The sequence below is a fragment of the Prinia subflava genome, chromosome Z, assembly GCF_021018805.1.
Source record: "Prinia subflava isolate CZ2003 ecotype Zambia chromosome Z, Cam_Psub_1.2, whole genome shotgun sequence".
NCBI classification, from domain to species: Eukaryota; Metazoa; Chordata; class Aves; order Passeriformes; family Cisticolidae; genus Prinia; species Prinia subflava.
Genome location: NC_086283.1, coordinates 9024572 through 9041351, shown reverse-complemented (window position 1 = coordinate 9041351; position 16780 = coordinate 9024572). Strand labels below are relative to the sequence as shown.

The 16780-nt window shown below is 37.7% G+C and overlaps 1 protein-coding gene and 1 long non-coding RNA gene across 3 annotated transcripts in view; one reads left to right on the top strand and one right to left on the bottom strand.

Annotated features, from left to right (window-relative positions):
- The window catches only part of TACR3 (tachykinin receptor 3), a 35209-nt gene that overhangs the window by 16721 nt on the left and 1708 nt on the right, over nt 1-16780 (bottom strand). Inside the window, exons 2-3 of the mRNA XM_063423318.1 lie at nt 5940-6128; nt 4077-4227 (exon numbers count right to left, since the gene is read on the bottom strand). Coding sequence (XP_063279388.1) covers nt 4077-4227; nt 5940-6128 — 340 coding nt within the window. The remainder of the gene's footprint in view (nt 1-4076; nt 4228-5939; nt 6129-16780) is intronic.
- LOC134564458 (uncharacterized) overlaps nt 1-16780 on the top strand; it is a 78176-nt gene that overhangs the window by 60022 nt on the left and 1374 nt on the right. For both annotated transcript variants that reach the window (XR_010083570.1, XR_010083569.1), the window contains exon 2: nt 4144-4251. This is a non-coding gene — a long non-coding RNA (uncharacterized LOC134564458). The remainder of the gene's footprint in view (nt 1-4143; nt 4252-16780) is intronic.

Below are 16780 nucleotides of genomic sequence, written 5' to 3'. Positions count from 1 at the left end.
GTTGAATAAGCTTTATATTGTGAGTATAGTCTTGTTTTTTCAAATCTGTGTCAGCCGATAATTAATATGGTATTTCAAGAATTTTGATGCCATACTGGAATGTTTCAGGCTTTGACTCTCTTGCCTTTTTTTTTTTTTTTTTTTTTTTTTTTTTTTGTGCCTCTGCTCTGCAATAAATGACTCCATGGTGAAACAATTAATTTTTTTTTTTGGTCTGACCTGCTTGGCTACCCCTTTTAATGACAGCAAAAGGGTCATTATTTCTAATTAGTGCTTTGCTTTGTAAAGTGTGGTATAAAATATATATTAATGTATTTTCATGTCATTTGTTCATGTGTGGTAAGGAAAAAAGGAAAATCTGCATTTTTAGTTGCACTGAAAGCCAGTGAGGAGTCAGGAGTATTTTTATAGCTGTACTGCTATGTAAAAACAGGAGCATAAAGACATAGGACAGTTCCTTCTGAATCAGACAGCTGCCCATCTATTCTACTATTCTGTCTCAGAGGCAGTAGGAGTTGCTGTTTATGGAAATCCCATGAACCTGGCCATTTTCCATCGTCTATTTTACTATTACTGCCCCAGCATCCAAGATTGTGTTAGAGAGGAGTGCATCTCTGATTCTTTCAGTGTCTATTTGGACATTAGGGAGAATTTTTGGACAGCAGGAAGCATTTCTTCACTGAAAGGGTTATCAGCCATTGGAAAAGTCTGCCCAGGGAAGTGATGGAATCACTAAATCTGAAAGTTTTCAAGAAATGAATGGACAAGGCACTTAGTGTTGTGGTCTAGTTGACAGTGGAGACCGGTCAGAGTTTGGACTTGTTGATCTTTGAGGTCTTTTCCAACCTTAAAATCTCTATAATTTATGAATTTATTGTTAATTTGCCTAAAACCTTTCTGAATCCTCTGAGATCATAAGCATCTGGCAGGAGAACATCTCAGATGCCCTTTAACGACTTTTAAATTACCCTTTCTTAAAGTGCTCACTCTTCCAGAAGCCTTGTGCTGCTTTCCTATTAGTTCTTGTATTTCAGGATTTGGTCACCAACAGTTCTTCAGTCACTTTATCCACCACCTTTCTCTAAACGCTGACATCTTGTCCCTTGGTCTCCTTGTCTCCAAACTAAAAAGTTCAGGCCATTTTAATTTCTTCACAAGTCCTTTGATCATTTTTAGCTGCCCTTACTTGGACCTTCTCTAGATCTATGAAAGGGAGTGGAAAGAAAAAGAAAACAAACCAGAGAAATATGTGTTAAGTGTTCATACAGGAGTTCTCACAGAGACTGTGATTCGCTAGCAAACATATGGGGCTTTTTTCTTGTTTTATATGCAAATTTGAGAGAAAAAAATTGAAACAATGTGACTTTTAATCAATCTCCATTGCTAAATGAAGTTGAGATGACACCTCAAGCTGTGTTAGGAGAAGCAGAAGATACAGGCAGAAGCATAAGTGTGGAGGAATGAAAATTACTGAAAGATATGCGTGATGACATATTATCACGAAGTTAAGAGGCATAAGTAAAAGGAACAGTAAAGGAAATATAAAAGTTAAGGAGAACATTTTTATTTCTCTGTATTCTTCCCATTGTGGCCAGGCAATAGCTCTTTCTGTTGAGATAAATGTTCTTTTTTTTCAGAAAACTGTTGTATCAAAACTGTATCTCTTGATAAAAATAATACTAACTGATTTTATTTGCAGTACAGGATTATTCCCTCTTATGGGTTAAGTAAAGCTGAAAGAGTGATTGGGACTTGTTAGATAGCAAAAGCAGGGTATGGAGACAACATCTGAAAGCAAATATTTGCAGTGAATATAAAAAATGTTTTGACCTGATAAATCTTATAATAACATCATGAGAAACTTGTATAAACTTTTTATGTATGACACCATTGAGACTATAATTCCATATTGTGCAAATAGGAATTGCTGGAGAATAAATGATGTTCAGCTGAACATCAGTCAGTCTTATGCCAGGAGCTTTAAGAAGAAGGGATAATAGCTGCAAAGTCCCCACATGCAGCAAATGTTCAGAAGGTCTAAAGACTGGTGTCAGGCAGATTTAAATGGGTCACTGGATCAGTCCCTGAGATACTTTAGCTGTCTGTTTGCCAAAAAAATAAATATTTTGTCTTTGACCTTAAAGATACTAAGCATGACTTTGTGTTGTCCAACCTACAGTGTCCATTGTGAAATTCTTTGAATCCTTTGTCCCTCAATGTTGCTTACAGGAGGATTCAGGACTGTATTGCCCAATCATATATATATGGAATTATGAGACTATCTGTTGAACTACTGACAACTTTCTCAAGCTTCAAATCTTTTGTTGGCAAACATTGTTTCTTTTAAAGGTCTTACAAGGACTTTTCACTACCTTCTTAATATTAAATACCATTTCTAACATCCCTAATCAGACACCTTTGCCCTGTAACATTGTGCGATATGAAACGTAGTCAGCTATTTTATATTTCTTCTTCATTATAAGTGCACAGATTTTCCATGTGTCTAGATACCTATATACTAAATAGTAAGAAAACCAGATTATTTCTTTGCCTGAAAAGGGCAAAGCACTAGCTCTATTATCAGAGGCAGGCTGAGTTATGGCTTTATTTGGATTCCAGTCTGTTAGTTCCTCTCCATGAATAACCAATTATGATTCATCTTTCTAAATACCAGTTATTTCATAAATCCCGTTGGAGAGCACAGCAGTGTAGCTAAAGTGCTGTCATGGTACTCTAACCATAAAGTCACTGACGCAGTTATAATATATCTGCACATAATTTAATTCCCTTGTTGCATGTCTTGATGGTATGCATTCCTGTACTCTCACATTTAAAATCCTTTAATTAAGGATGCTCTTCCTTGTCTGTTGTATATATTTAGAATTCTAAACAGGTACTATTTTTGAAGTATTCAAGGATTTAATTGGGCCCTCTATTTCATATAGTAAAAGCCAGATTTTCTCTTCAGAGACTTCTAGTTTCTATGTCACAAAATGGTTATTTTACTTAGTCATTATGATAACAGGTCCTGAGGTTCTGGCATGTTCTGGTTCTGCAATAATTCAATTATTTTCCTTCCACATTTGTTTTTGCAAATTGTGTCTGTTACAGAAAGTGATTTCTGTAGTGTCCTGAAAGAAATGGAGATGTTAGTGTTCTCCAGAGTTTGCAGTAGATGCCATGTTGTGTTAGGACCCAAAATGCCCCACTCTGCTATTGCTGCAGCACAGTAGCATATTCCACTCTTCAAACATACTATCAGGAAGCAAACTGAGCAATTGAAAATGTGCTCATCATTGTGAATTAGAAGTTCATATTAGGGTATCATTTTTTTCAAATCTGAAAGGTTAAATACATTTTAGTGTAAAAAATGTCAGAAATAAAAGCAGAAGCCTGCCTTATTAAATAAGAAAAGTTAGGTTAAGAAAAATAATGTTATATGAAAGAAACCTTCATTGCACTGCAACATTAGGAAAACTGAACTGGAGATAGTCAAATATGCAGTTCATAAGCAATCCCAAGTCTAGTTAATTTAAGCAATACCTACGGTGAAAGAGATTGAAAGAAAATATCTGAGAAAACTTGTTTGCATTTCTCACAAAAAAGTTCTTGTTTAAAAATCTAATTTATTTATTACAAACAGGCTAATCAGTACTTATCTCAAATATGCATGGAAATTACAGCAAGATTCACTTTTGTTTCAGTAGGATGAAAATCTTACCTGACAAGAGCTAGTGGTTTGCTAGCCCATTGTTCAAAACTCAGTGTCTTAACTCGTGTGAAGGCTAAACTTTTTGCTGTAGTCTCCACATAGCAGTGCTGTTACGTGTGGAGTAAGAAGTTAAAACCTAAATGTTTCCTTTATTTACTGACAAGCATTAAAGTTATGAAAAGAACAGCCAGTGAACAGAGAAGACAACTTGTCAACTTAATCAAATTTTATATTTGAAGCACATCTCTCATTACTGCTATTTCAAGTGATTTGGTGTTTCTGAAAGGATTTACTGTGATACATTGCAACACAATTGCAGATGATTTTATAAGTATTCACTTAGAAGGATTTACTGGAACAGTACCTTTCTCTTAGCTTTGAGCTGCTCATGATATTTGTTGGATGTGTCACCTGGTATTTCTCCTCCCCAGAGGGTAATTCCCACCATGGAATAAGTGATGCCCATGACAAGCAGTGGAAAGCAGTAGACCAGCACAATCACAATAACATGATACCTGCAATGAAAAGATATTAAAGAGGTAAGTGCTTTCAGAGGAGCTATACCAATGGAATGGGCTACTAGAAGTCAAGATTGCTGCTTCAGCACAAAGTATGTTTTATATTAACTGGCTAGTCCTTAGTGTTTTCACTGTCTTTTTGAAAGTCTTAAACTGCACTGTAAATTTATGTACATTTTAATACATGTGCTTTGTGGGGTGTCTAATGCTGAACCCGCACTAGTATACATTATGACTTACTCTATAGTAACCAAGATTAGTGACTACAGAATAAGGGCCATAACTAGCTGATTAATTGATTTAATTGCACAGCCATGTATCATGAGGGCAAGCTAGGCATTTGGAGCTCTAGTCTGGACCGTAAATGAAAGAGGAAAATAAGTATTTTAATGATATATTGATGCAAAGACCCTGATAAGAGTCCTGTCACCCACTGTTCTTTATATGGCGGATTTGCTGCATATAGAAAACACAGATCTTTAGTCTGTGTGCAGTATAGTCACCACTGCTGATGTAAGCACTGGGAAAAAAGATAATTTCTTTTGCCTCCTGTTAGTTCCTGGTTAAATGCCAACTTCAGATAAAATCCTGGGGAATGATCAGTGAAGAATCTCTAGCTGTCACTAAGTGTGACCTTCCTGCCCTAAAGAGAAATGTCTGTGTGCAGCTCCTAAAGTGATAAAAATTGCATATGACCAGGACTTCTTTCACCTGCCTCAAAAAGAGCAAAAGGTCAAGTTGGATTCTAGATGGTTACACAGGCTTTCACCCTTGAACACAATGTTTTTCTTAAATGTCAGTGAAGACATGAAAGGATGGATGTCTAAGTAGCCACTTACACCTAATTCTACCAGAGGGACGAACAGGATATATTTAATTTAATTGACTGCTATTCTTACTTTCAGAAAGTGGAACTAGTTGCAGGTTAACCAGTTTTTTCTTTGGAACTAATATCTAACATAAGTAATTGTGGTAGTATAACAGAATGAAGTGACAAAATCCAGCCCTCCCACGAAGAGATCTAGAGAAAAATATCTGCTTAGGGTCTTCTCATTCTGTACGATTACCTGAAAGGAGATTGTAGCGAGGTGGGTGTTTGTCTCTTTTTCCTAGTAACAAGCAAAGAAATGGCTTCAGCCTGTGCCAGGGGACTTTTAGACTGAATATTAGGAATTCTTTTTCATGAGAAGTGTTGTCAAGCATTGGTACAGGCTGCCCAGAGGAGCAATTCATTCACCATCCCTAGATGTATTTAAAACATATAGATGTGATGCTTAGTAGTGTACTTGGTAGTGTAAGGTTAGTGGTTAGACTTGATGACCTTAGAGGTCTTTTCCAACCTAAATACTTCTAAGCAGACACTAGAAATCCTTATGTTCCTGGCTAGGATAAAGAGGAAGCTTGCTTTGAATTGCGTGTTATGTTCCCATTTCTGACCATCTCTGTCTGTATCGAAGTAGCCATCTTAGGTGGAGCAATGTGCAGCACAGGAGGGAGCACACTCAGAGATGTGGAAGAGAATAAATTTGTTCTGTTTATCACAATAATATCTTTATCATCCTTACTTGGAAAACTGGCTCTTCATTTCTCAGTGTTTAAGGCTGTTAGTTATTCTGTGTGTAGAGTATCTGCACAACATTAGAGATTTTGCCGAGTCCATTGCAAGTCTAGACACCACCATGCACAAGTTTAAAAGAACAAAGGCTTACGTAAAATGCTGTTTTGGACCACCTGGCCATGCTACATAGCACAGAGTTCTCCCAGGCATCACCTTGGTTATGGAGTATAGGCACTGGGGAAAGGCCAACAGGAATGCCAAAATCCATATGCTCACAATGACCACCTTGGTAGCAGTTGCAGAGAGCCTAGGTTTCAAGGGATCAATAATGGCCATATATCTGTAAAAGAAAGCAAAAACCTCTGTGTAAGAGCTCTTCAGGGATTCGTATATATCTAGAATCAGCTAAAGCTTAGGATAAAAGAGAAGGAGAAAAGCAGATGTTTGTTTTCCTGCAGTTGTGATGTCACTGTGCTCTTTGTGTGGTTCAGCTCAAATGAAGGCAGTGCTGGAAGAAGGTTCAATGGGTATTATTTTGCAGCCATGGGACACCCAGTTAATCGTATGTATATCAGTAGAGAAACTATTTTGCTAAGAGTTCTGTTACTGTATGGCCTGACTGAAAAGCAACAATGCAGTTGGATCATCTGTTACTCTGCTGGGTAATACAGCATTTATTTCTAATAGAAAAATTTACAGCCAAGCTGTCAGGACTGTTAGTCATCTGTCCCAAAGTACAAGAACCTGATAAATCCACATGCATTTATTTCGGAACGCCAAAGCAACTGATTCATGCAGAGACTGAGAGAAGAGCCAGATTAGAATTGGTAAAAGCACCAAGGGAAATAGAGGCACAAAGCAAGAAAACATCTCATTTGCCTTTTCAGTTCCCGTGCTCCCAGGTAGGAGAGCATTCTTTGTGCTGTCCCATCATTGCATTGCCAATTCATATATGCTGGTAACTTTAGAAGAACATGCAAAAAAATAATCAAAAAGTTTAAGTCATGTAAAAGCTTAGGGGGAAAAAAAAAAAAAAGCAACGAGAGAAAGCATCTAGACAGACAGTAACAGAAAAATAAGTCTTGTTTTCTGTCTTTTTACCTCTGTTATAGAGAAAAGGAACAAGGGAGACAAAATTTTTATCAATCATTTTTTGATGAATATATTGTGTTTGCTGCAATTGAAATACTTGTACTAATTTCAAATTAAAGAAGGACTGATATATTTTAATTGTTACAGTACACATATAGGTTCTTGGCAGACTTGCCCAAGATTTTTAGGTACAGACATTAGCCATGAGACAATATTTGTGAGATAATGTTCCTGATAAGAATTTGTTCAAGAGTTTTCTTCATCCTTATTTACCTTTATGTACCCGTAGTACACAAATTTCACTCAAGATAGTCTTATTTTTTTTTGAAATTTTATACTTGACAGATGAGTAATTACAGAACAAATGTTTGTTTTAGAAAGCTAACCCTGTTTATAGTTAATGATAAATATGTGACAAATCCAACATTGGTCATAACAGTGCTATGTTTTCTCTAGTTGACATGATAACTGCCCTAATATGTTAAAACATCTGAATGTTATCAGAAACAAGGAGTGATCTAAAACAGCCTCAGTTCTGAATCATCAATTTTCAAATCTAGAATTTCAAGCTTGTCCATTTTTTTGTTTTTACTGGACTTCTATATTTTTTATTCACAGAGTAAGAATTAGTTCCCCTCTCTGTCACGTGCCTTTTGGTTTTTTATTTTGGCTAAAGTGGTGCTTTTGGTATTACATATTATGAAATAGTTTTATTTGAGTGCTGGGTGTCTTCTGTTTCTGGAGAACAGCACTTGGATTGTTGCCCTCTACCACTTAGCTCCTTTCTCCTCCAAAGAGTAAGTACCACTTGGTAAAGACAAGTTTGTAGTCATGAGTTCTTTCAAATTGAGCTGTCTTGTGTGGACTGCCAAGCACTGTCCAAAGGTTTGGTGATCTTTACTTGTAGTAAGTGATGAGCTGTAAACAAATAATCATTTTCACATGCTTGTGAGACTCTTAAGGCATCTCCTCCTAGCCTGGAATTATTCCTTCAAATTGTTACTTTTCTACAGCTTGCACATTGCTATTATTTTATGTGCTATTGTCAAATTTCTATTACATTCACATTATTCTTATTCCCAGTTATATTATTCTTACTCCCAGTAGATACCAACAGTAGCTCTTGTTGCCTAAGATAAAATTTGGTTGTTTTATCTCCCCGTCTGCCCTTTAAAGGCATGGATTGTTTGGGTGAAATGACTCATACAGCTGTGCTGATGGAAATTTTAACAATTGTCTGAGTAAGATAAGTCAAGGGACAAGGATCAGATGAAAAGCAGGCTATTTATCTTTCAAGCTCAAATTTGAGTGATAAGCCAACAGCTTAGCCATGGCACAAGATCGATTGCAAATATGTAGCAAGCAGTCATTCTAACAAGCAAAATGGGAAGGAAGTAGAGGAACTTTGACTATTCCCTTAATAATACCTTTGTGCAAGATAGATTTAGCTGAAGAGACTATTGACAGCTCTGTTACAGAGCCTTTGATAACAAATCTAATTTATTCTACTTTGCCAGTACACTAATAATTACAGTATGTTGCATAAGTTCTCTAAGTGGCTTTTCTTAGAAATAAAATTGCTTAATTAACATAGTGAGAGATTGCTTTATAACTGCAATCATTACATTCACTCAGATTTGTCATACATGTTTGGTAGCATTTTCTTAGAGAAGCTGTCATTGCCACAAGTAAGTAAAGTAGAAAATGTAGAATGACCCTTCGTTGCAGGTCAAAAACCACCTCCATATTTGAACACAATCTTGATGATATCTCTGTAGTGAAAAGAAGTCTTGAAAATAGTTGAGTTCCTCCTGCACTGTTAGCTGTCATTTGCAAAGGAGACAGACACGCTCCTGCTTATGATTTTGTTTGCTGTAAATGTTATCATGCCATTACAAGTATCAAAGGATAGTTTGTCTATCTCTTTAGGCTCAATCTGAAGTAGCAGTAGCTAATTTTTCAATTTGCTCTGGCTTTTGATCTCTCTCAATTCAGCAAGGGTGTTTCCAGCAGGAATGAAAGCTCCTGCTAGCACAGGCTAGAGGTTCCATGCTTAGGTGGTGCTCAGAAAATCAGTGACGTAAGGAGTCTAAGGGTGGGATATTGTATGATGAGCATATTGCCCCTGTATATTACAATTCCCCATGGCTGACAACTGTCTATCATGTTTCATGGTGTAGCTCTGTCATTATGGCTGATATTTTTACTCTGTGTGATATCCTTACATATATTAAGCATGGCAAAACGCCAGTTACAAGGGGGAAGAGTAGACATGTTGTCTGAATTGTGCACTGAATGGTGCTGAACATGGTGTAGAAATAACAAGAATGTCTGAGTAGGCCAGGAGTGAAAGGGAGCATGATGAGATACAGGATCTAGTAAAAGAGCTGAGACTGGGAAGGAGTTTGCTGAATGAAGAAATAGAAGTGAAAAGAGAAAAATGAGAAAATAATAGGAGAAGCAAAGAAATGAGAATTGTAGAATAACAGCATATAGAAATTGTGTTGAGAGAGGGGAGACTAAGAAAGGAAACTGGGAGTTATGTAAGAGCAAAAGACATGACAAAAATCAGCCCAAGCGTACCAGAGATTCTCCAAAGTAAGTAGAACTGGCATGAAACCAGAATATTTTGGCAGTGTGGCTATGTGGTGGCAAGCTCTTCTGCCTCTGCAAGTCTGTGGGAGAGAATTCCTAGAGAGTTTTTCTCTCTGTAATCAGCCAACCATAAACAGGATGCAAGCGGAACAGCAGGACCTCTTGGATGTTCCAATGTGGTCTGTCTTACAGCCTGTTCTGCTGTTCCACAGTTCTTTCAAGTGGTCTGAATTTCATCATAGAATCATAGAAAAAGCTGAGTTGGAAGTGACTTATACAGATCATTGAGTCCAACTCCTGGTCCTTCACAGGACATCCCAAGAATCACGCCATGTGCCTGAGAGCATTGCCCAAACGCTTCATGAACTGAGACAGGGTGGTGCTCTGCCCTCTTCCTTGGGGAGCCTGTTCCCATGCCCAGACACCTTCTGGGTGAAAAATCTTTTCTTGATACCTGACCTAAACCTCCCCTGACTCAGCTTCATGCTGTTCCCGTGGTCATACTGTCCTGTCACTGGTCAGGAGAGTGAAGAAATCACTGCCTGTCCTTCTGCTTTCCCTTATGAGGATGTTAAAGACTGCAGTGAGGTCTCCCCTCAGTTTCATTTTCTCTAGGCTGAACAAGCCAAGTGACCTCAGCCACTCCTCATAAAGCTTCCCTTCCAGACCCTTCACCAGCCTTGTGATCCTCCTCTAGATGCTCTCTAGATAGATTACTGCCTTTTTAATGTTGTAGTGCCCAAAATTTATGCAGTTGTTCTGAAGCCAGTGAGAAATGTGGAAGCTCTCATAGGTTCACCATTTTCTGTGATATTTATACACAGACCTTATATACCTCATCTCCAGGGACAGTAAAAGATGGTAGGCATTTGAGCTGAAGAAGGATTTCTAATGGCTACAAGCAGCTGAAGGCTTGTTACACTCCTGAAAAGCATTCTGGAGCCACACAGACATTTCTTCAGTGGGGTGCTGTGCCAATTTGCTTTACAGTCTTTGGACATTCACTGTTTAGTCTGTTACTAGGCTTGAGCAGTGTGACTCCCTGCTGAATAAAGGGCTCTGAACTCCCACTGAGGTGGTTTGATTTAAAGATGGGGCTTCTAATGCTTTCTCACTCTAGTGGGAGCTGCTGATAGTGCCACAGATAGCTAATTCCACACAACAAGGCAGGGATGTAAAATATACATCTGAAATGTAAAAAATATACAGCTGAAAAGAATGAACTCATTATACTAAATTATCAAAAGCAAAAATCCTGATTACCCCACCCAATAAAACATTTATACTTGGAAGATAATTATAAGATGGAATATGCACATTTAGAAGTGCAGGAATGGAAATATGAGTAGGTAGACACTTAAGCCAGCACTTCCAAGAATGTGGATTGCTCAGCAACTGCACCATGTTCTTCTGTGTATGACTCTAAAGCATTTTTAGGTAGCACTTCAGTCTCATATGCACATCATTAGCACATGATTTTGGGGTTTGTGACCATATGACATCCCTCTGTCATCACTTCTCTTACAGCTTTATCTTGTGTTAATCTTTGTCCCTAACTGATTGTTACTGAAGTCAGCAAGTCTTTCCACTGAGCTTGATGAGAAATCATTCAGGCTGCATGATATAATGGCTGGTGCACCATGGTGTACTTGCTGCTGCACTCTTTTCTTAGCTGCTGGGGTCAGAATAGATCCAGTTCCATTTTGAACTGCTCTGTTTGTCTGGAGTCTACAATTTAGACTCTTTTCTTCTCGTGTCTTAGGTTCACCAGATCAAGAAAACCTGTTTTCTCTGAAACAAAAATAGAGACAGTCCTTTTTTAAATAACACTGATAAACTCTTTAAGCCAGTAGTTTTAATGGCAGCATAATCGTGTATCTCTCTTACAGTTTTCAAGTGATATGAGCCAAATAACTGCTACATATTATAAAAGCTTACAAAGTGTTTGCATTATGGCCTCAACAATAGAAAAATAAAAAAATAAACCTAATTTGGCTTTTTGTAAAATAGCATACACTGGCTAATACAGCCAGGAAAACCTTTCATTTTTAACACACCATTTAGAAAATTGTGGCAAAAATACACAAGATGTTATTAAAAAAAAATGATGTTCAAAATTGGATCCTACAAATGCACACCTGGAGACACAGTTGGAAGCCTTTAATCATCCTAACTGATTTGTTTCACCTGTTTACAATGTGTTTATAAACTCACACGGGGCAAAATGTAATCATCCCAGATTGTAACAGGAAATTGGAACTTGACAAAGGAACAGACTGACAGAAAAATTGTAGTGCTTGCATGTAAGTGGCTTGTCAACAGGAGACAACAGAGCATGCTTCTTCAACAATACACAGAAACTGTTATTCCCTCAAGACAGAAGCTGATTGTAAGACTTTGTATTTAGAATCAACTGGTATTTAAAAAACTTAGTGAAATTCCCTAAGTTATGATTGCCTGCCCTTGTTTAGAACATTGCTCTGGAAAATCCTCCAAAAGGTAAGCTATACTGAGTAGACTAAAGGTGATGGAATGAACTGAGATTTTAAAGGCATTTTTTTAATGATGAAAACCAAATCATTAAGTTTTATACTCTTTAATTTCTATCTGGTACCTACTAGAGCAAGGCTCCTTCTTCTCTTGTGGGACTGGTTTGTATTAATTTATTTAGTCTGACTTTCTCTGCAGGAAGAGTGGCTGTGGGCATTTCTGTAGGACTATAACTGACTGTTGAGAGAGACTGGTTTTGGTGCCCTGAAGGGTCCATGGTGCAGTGTTCACCTTAAAGCTAAAGCCGTAAAGGAAGTGTGTGACAATATGACAGATAAACACATGGTACCTTTGAGAGATCAGTGGGCAATATCCCAATGGTATAGCTTGGCCTTGATTTACCTAGAAGACTGTGTGTTGCTCTGAGTGAATGGCTATTTGTGCTTTGAGCAGGAGGAAACACTGACATTTTTCTGAAATCAGGAGTAGCTTCCAATGCCTTGCTTACAAGTACCTTTTAACTAAAACCTAAAACCAGTTGTATTGAAAATCTTTAGGATGGCTGAGCTCTCATAAACAGTGCTTTCTACGCAAGGAGGATCTAGGAACTGACAATGGGCTAGATTTTTATGAGTATGTAATTGATTTTATGCAATGTATTCTATACTTATAAATATTGATAGAAAAGGGATAAGACTTTTCTTCGATCTGTCTCATAAAATGATAGACTAACTGACTTCCCCTGACAGAAAGGTTTCTGGTGGTGTGTGTTTGTTGTTTTGTTTTGTTTTGTTTTGTTTTTTTTTTTTGTTTTTTTTTTTTTTTTTTTTTTTTTTTCTTTTCTTTTTTTTTTTTTTCTTTTTTTTCTTTTAATATCATCTATCTGGGCTATCAAGGACCAGTATCAGTGCAAAGTCTGTAGAAACAGCTCCAGCTGCATAAAACCACTGTTAGTGTCTATGTTTCTGCTAGACTCATCTAGATAGCTTCATTCTTGTTTCTGCAGTTATTTTGAAATAATTTTATTTTAGGGAAACACAAATAAATGAATAATACAACTTTCTCTCCTGGCTTGTAAACTAGTCAGAAAATCATGCATTTAGGCAATAATATTTAAGAAAATAAAACCAACCTCTCTCCCCAAAAAACTCATTAAATTGTAAGTAAGAGTATGTATTCAAGGCTAAGACTCTCTCTAAATGAACTTCTTGTTTGAATATAAGGTTCAAACTTACTGGATATTTCCTGTCTGGAACAAAAGGTCTGGAGGCTTGTTGCTATTGTAAATGTTGCTTATATTTCTCAAGGTATCAGTGTATCAACCTCTTTTTTTTACAGCACCTTTTGAAAGTAGCTTTTTAAATAGGATACTTACTCAGTACAAAACAAAAAGGAAAAAATAACTGTTATGCCTGTATTTTTTCCCAGACTGTCCCAGTATATTATTAATAATGTAACTCTGACATGGATTTTGACCAATACTGCAAAAAAGTCCTGTCTTGTTGCCCAATCACTATCAAATTGTACCATTGCAAGAAAAAGATTATTTTTCCTAGGCCTCTGCATGCTGAATCGTGTAGCTATTGCATCAAAATGTTCTGTAGAAACTATTTCACCTCTTGACTAAGAGAGAAAGAAAGAGAATTGTCAAATCCAAAAAATATCTTTAGAACCCCAGATGATATAGTCCTTTGTGTTTCAGCTCTTGATATTTGAACCCTTAATGCCCTCCTGTTGAACTTCCTCTCCACTTCGGACAACTAGTACTTTTCAGAGGGCCAGCCCAGATGCTGGAACCCACAAATAAGATGTGCTTCATCTTCAAATACTCTCTGAGGAAGATGGAGAAATGGGGAAGGGATTTCCTCTTTGAATTCTATAGTTTGACTGGCAAAGTAAGAATAGAAATAGTGATAATTTCTTAAAGCATATCTTGCATTTTTTCCCTTCGTGATATGCAGCGACCAAGGCTGATTCCCGAAGCTGTGATTTTGAAGTCATCCATTAGTTTGAAAAAAACACTGTATTGCACTTCAGTGTGGTAGTAGGGGTATGGGAGGTAGTGTTTTCTGTGGTTATGAGGTACCAGATGCTTTAGGAAAAGCCAGCTAACAGTAAAGTGGCATCTTATGGAAAAAAAAAGCAGACATAAATGCTATTTATTTCTTCTAGTGAAAATATTCTTAGGTATGAGGGGGAGGCCTCTAGGCTGTGAAGCACAAGAAACCTGAAAAGACTCCATCTCCTTTTTTGTTTTTTCTTCTGATATTCATCTCTCTCTCACAAGTCTTCAGTGCAAATTCTGACTTCTTTTACTTGAAAACTATTTTCTTTGGGACATCTACATGTGAGGGAAAAGGAATGAGAGCGGGGCCAAAGGCTGCAGTTCTGTTTGAGCTGAGCTCTGTGCCAGGTTTGGCAGCTGGCTAGGCTATGCAGGTTTCCCGTCTCTCACTGCTTCAGCCTCCTGCATTCACAGACGAGCCAAGCACAAAACACTTGGTGCCAAGCTCATGTTCAAGGGTACAACTACCAACAGACCTTCTTGATCTGCATCTTCTGCTGACACTGCTAACATATGACTACAGCAGGGTCATAACCTGTGCATATGATTACAACCAAATAGACTGAGATGAAATGAGGGGCAGTGAAAAGGACCAAACCTTGCCAAAACTACTCAAATTCAAATCCTGAAATCAGGGAAGAAATGTAAGTAAAGAGGAGAAGAAAATAAAGAAACAAAATCGTAAAGATAAAAACCGAAAAATTTCGAAATCAAGTGAAAACGATAGAAGTGAATGGGATGACAAGGAGGGCAGGGCAGTGGACCAAAGCAATTAAGTACTGGCATATCTTAACCACCTTCTTTGCATGTGAAGGTCTGATAGGAAAGGACATCACTGTCTGTGTGTCATAAATTCTGCGTAATTTACTCTCATTAATATGTCCAAGAACTGTACTGCAGTCACACACTCTACTGCCATGATCACAGATGGAGTTTATGATCATGGATGGACCCTTTATGGTCATGCACTGGTCAGTGGCAAGGGCATATTGGCTCCATAATTATCTCCTATTCAGTTTATCCTGGAGCATTTACCAGTTTATGCCCGTCACATAGCTAAAGGAATTGTTGCACTGGAAGCAATGTAACTGTGGAACTGTGCAGCACAAGCTACAGGAGAATGCAGAAATGAATGCCGATGAAGCAAGGGGAAAGAAAACCCCAAACAACAAAAAGCACCAGGAAGGGATGGTCAGAAGTTGAATAAACCCACATAAATTTGAGTCTGTGTTCAATGACCAGCATATCCAGTCTCAGATACTTTCATCCTCAGCTCCAGATGCAGCTCACCCTCACTGCAGTGAGTGCCTAGTGCACAAAACTCTGTGTCAGTCCAGTAATCTCACAGTTCACACAACTTAGAATGTCCTACAGAATCAGATGTGAAAGGAAACATGTATTGCCCATGACCACTGCTCAGGTTCACAGTCATGCATATATGTTCTATGAACACTTGGATGCTCTAAAGCAACCAGTGGAGCATATTGCAGCATACTTTTTAGTAACTTACAGCCCATGACCTTTAGTATTTTGGGATGGTAACTATTTCTAAAGGAAAATCATCTGATCCCATCATTCCAGTCCCCTCAGCAACTTTATCCTAATTTGTAGCTTTTGTTGGTGGTGGTGTGGTTTTTTGGTTTTTTTTTTTTTCTGCTTGTTTGTTTGTTTGTTTGTTTTTTAATTTAAAGAATGAGTTTACTAGGTTAAAATGGCTGAACTTTTATGAAAGGCAAATGGGCACCAAAGTTTCAAAATACCCGGCAGATCTTTGCTCTGAAATAGCGCAGTCTATACATCCCTTGGGATCTATTTTGACTCTTAGGTTTCCTCAGCTTGGTAGAAATGTTTTGCAGAGGTAGCCAGGGAATGTTTAAAGGCACTGAATGCATCAGGTGTGATTTGGTATAAAAGGAAAAGGAACAGCAGTGAGAATAGGGAAGGAGGGATAGACTGGTCTTTCATTTATTTTACATGATGCTGTATGATATTACAGAGAGCTCACCTAAACACAGCCATGGCATTGTTCATTGGGAAGATTTTAATTTGCCTTTAGAGGCAGGTGAACTTGGAGGATTGTGATAGGGTGCAAATTGTGATTTCTTCAGGGGATTTTCAGCCAAGAACTAGATCAGAGTGAATAACAGTAGTTATTTACTCACTTCTGAGCACCAACATTTTGCATTGCTAAACCAAGATACATACATTTCCAATATGTATCTGTCCATTGCACTTCAGTCAGTGTGGAGCAGAGCTATTTTCTCTCACTCTGGAAATGCAGTTTGGATTCCTAAGGAACTGTATTCACTTTTGTTCCCAGTTTCCTAGCATAAATTTAGAAACTGCCAAAGTAGTATTACATCTCTGTGCCTAATTTTGTCAGGAAAAATGAAATAAAACATTACTCAGGGCATCCAATTAACTGCTCAGCTAATGACTTGTTAATTATTAAATACGCAGCGCTGTTAAAGACTTCAACAAAAGCTCCTTTATGTTTCTGAAATTCTCAAGCTAGATGAGAATCTTAGTGAAACTCAAAAAGACAATAAAAAAGTCTTTGCCTGGTCAAAGGTAGTAGCACTGGTGTTACATTATCTTCTCAATTTTTAATGGGGATTAACAGTTGAGGAGATACATCACTGGCAGGAGGAAAATGTCCTGATTTCCTCATGTCTTCTCCCATCCACGGAGCAGAAAAGTACAAGAGTTGCCAAGAATCTCATTTGCTCTTTCATTTCTAGCTTTACAGA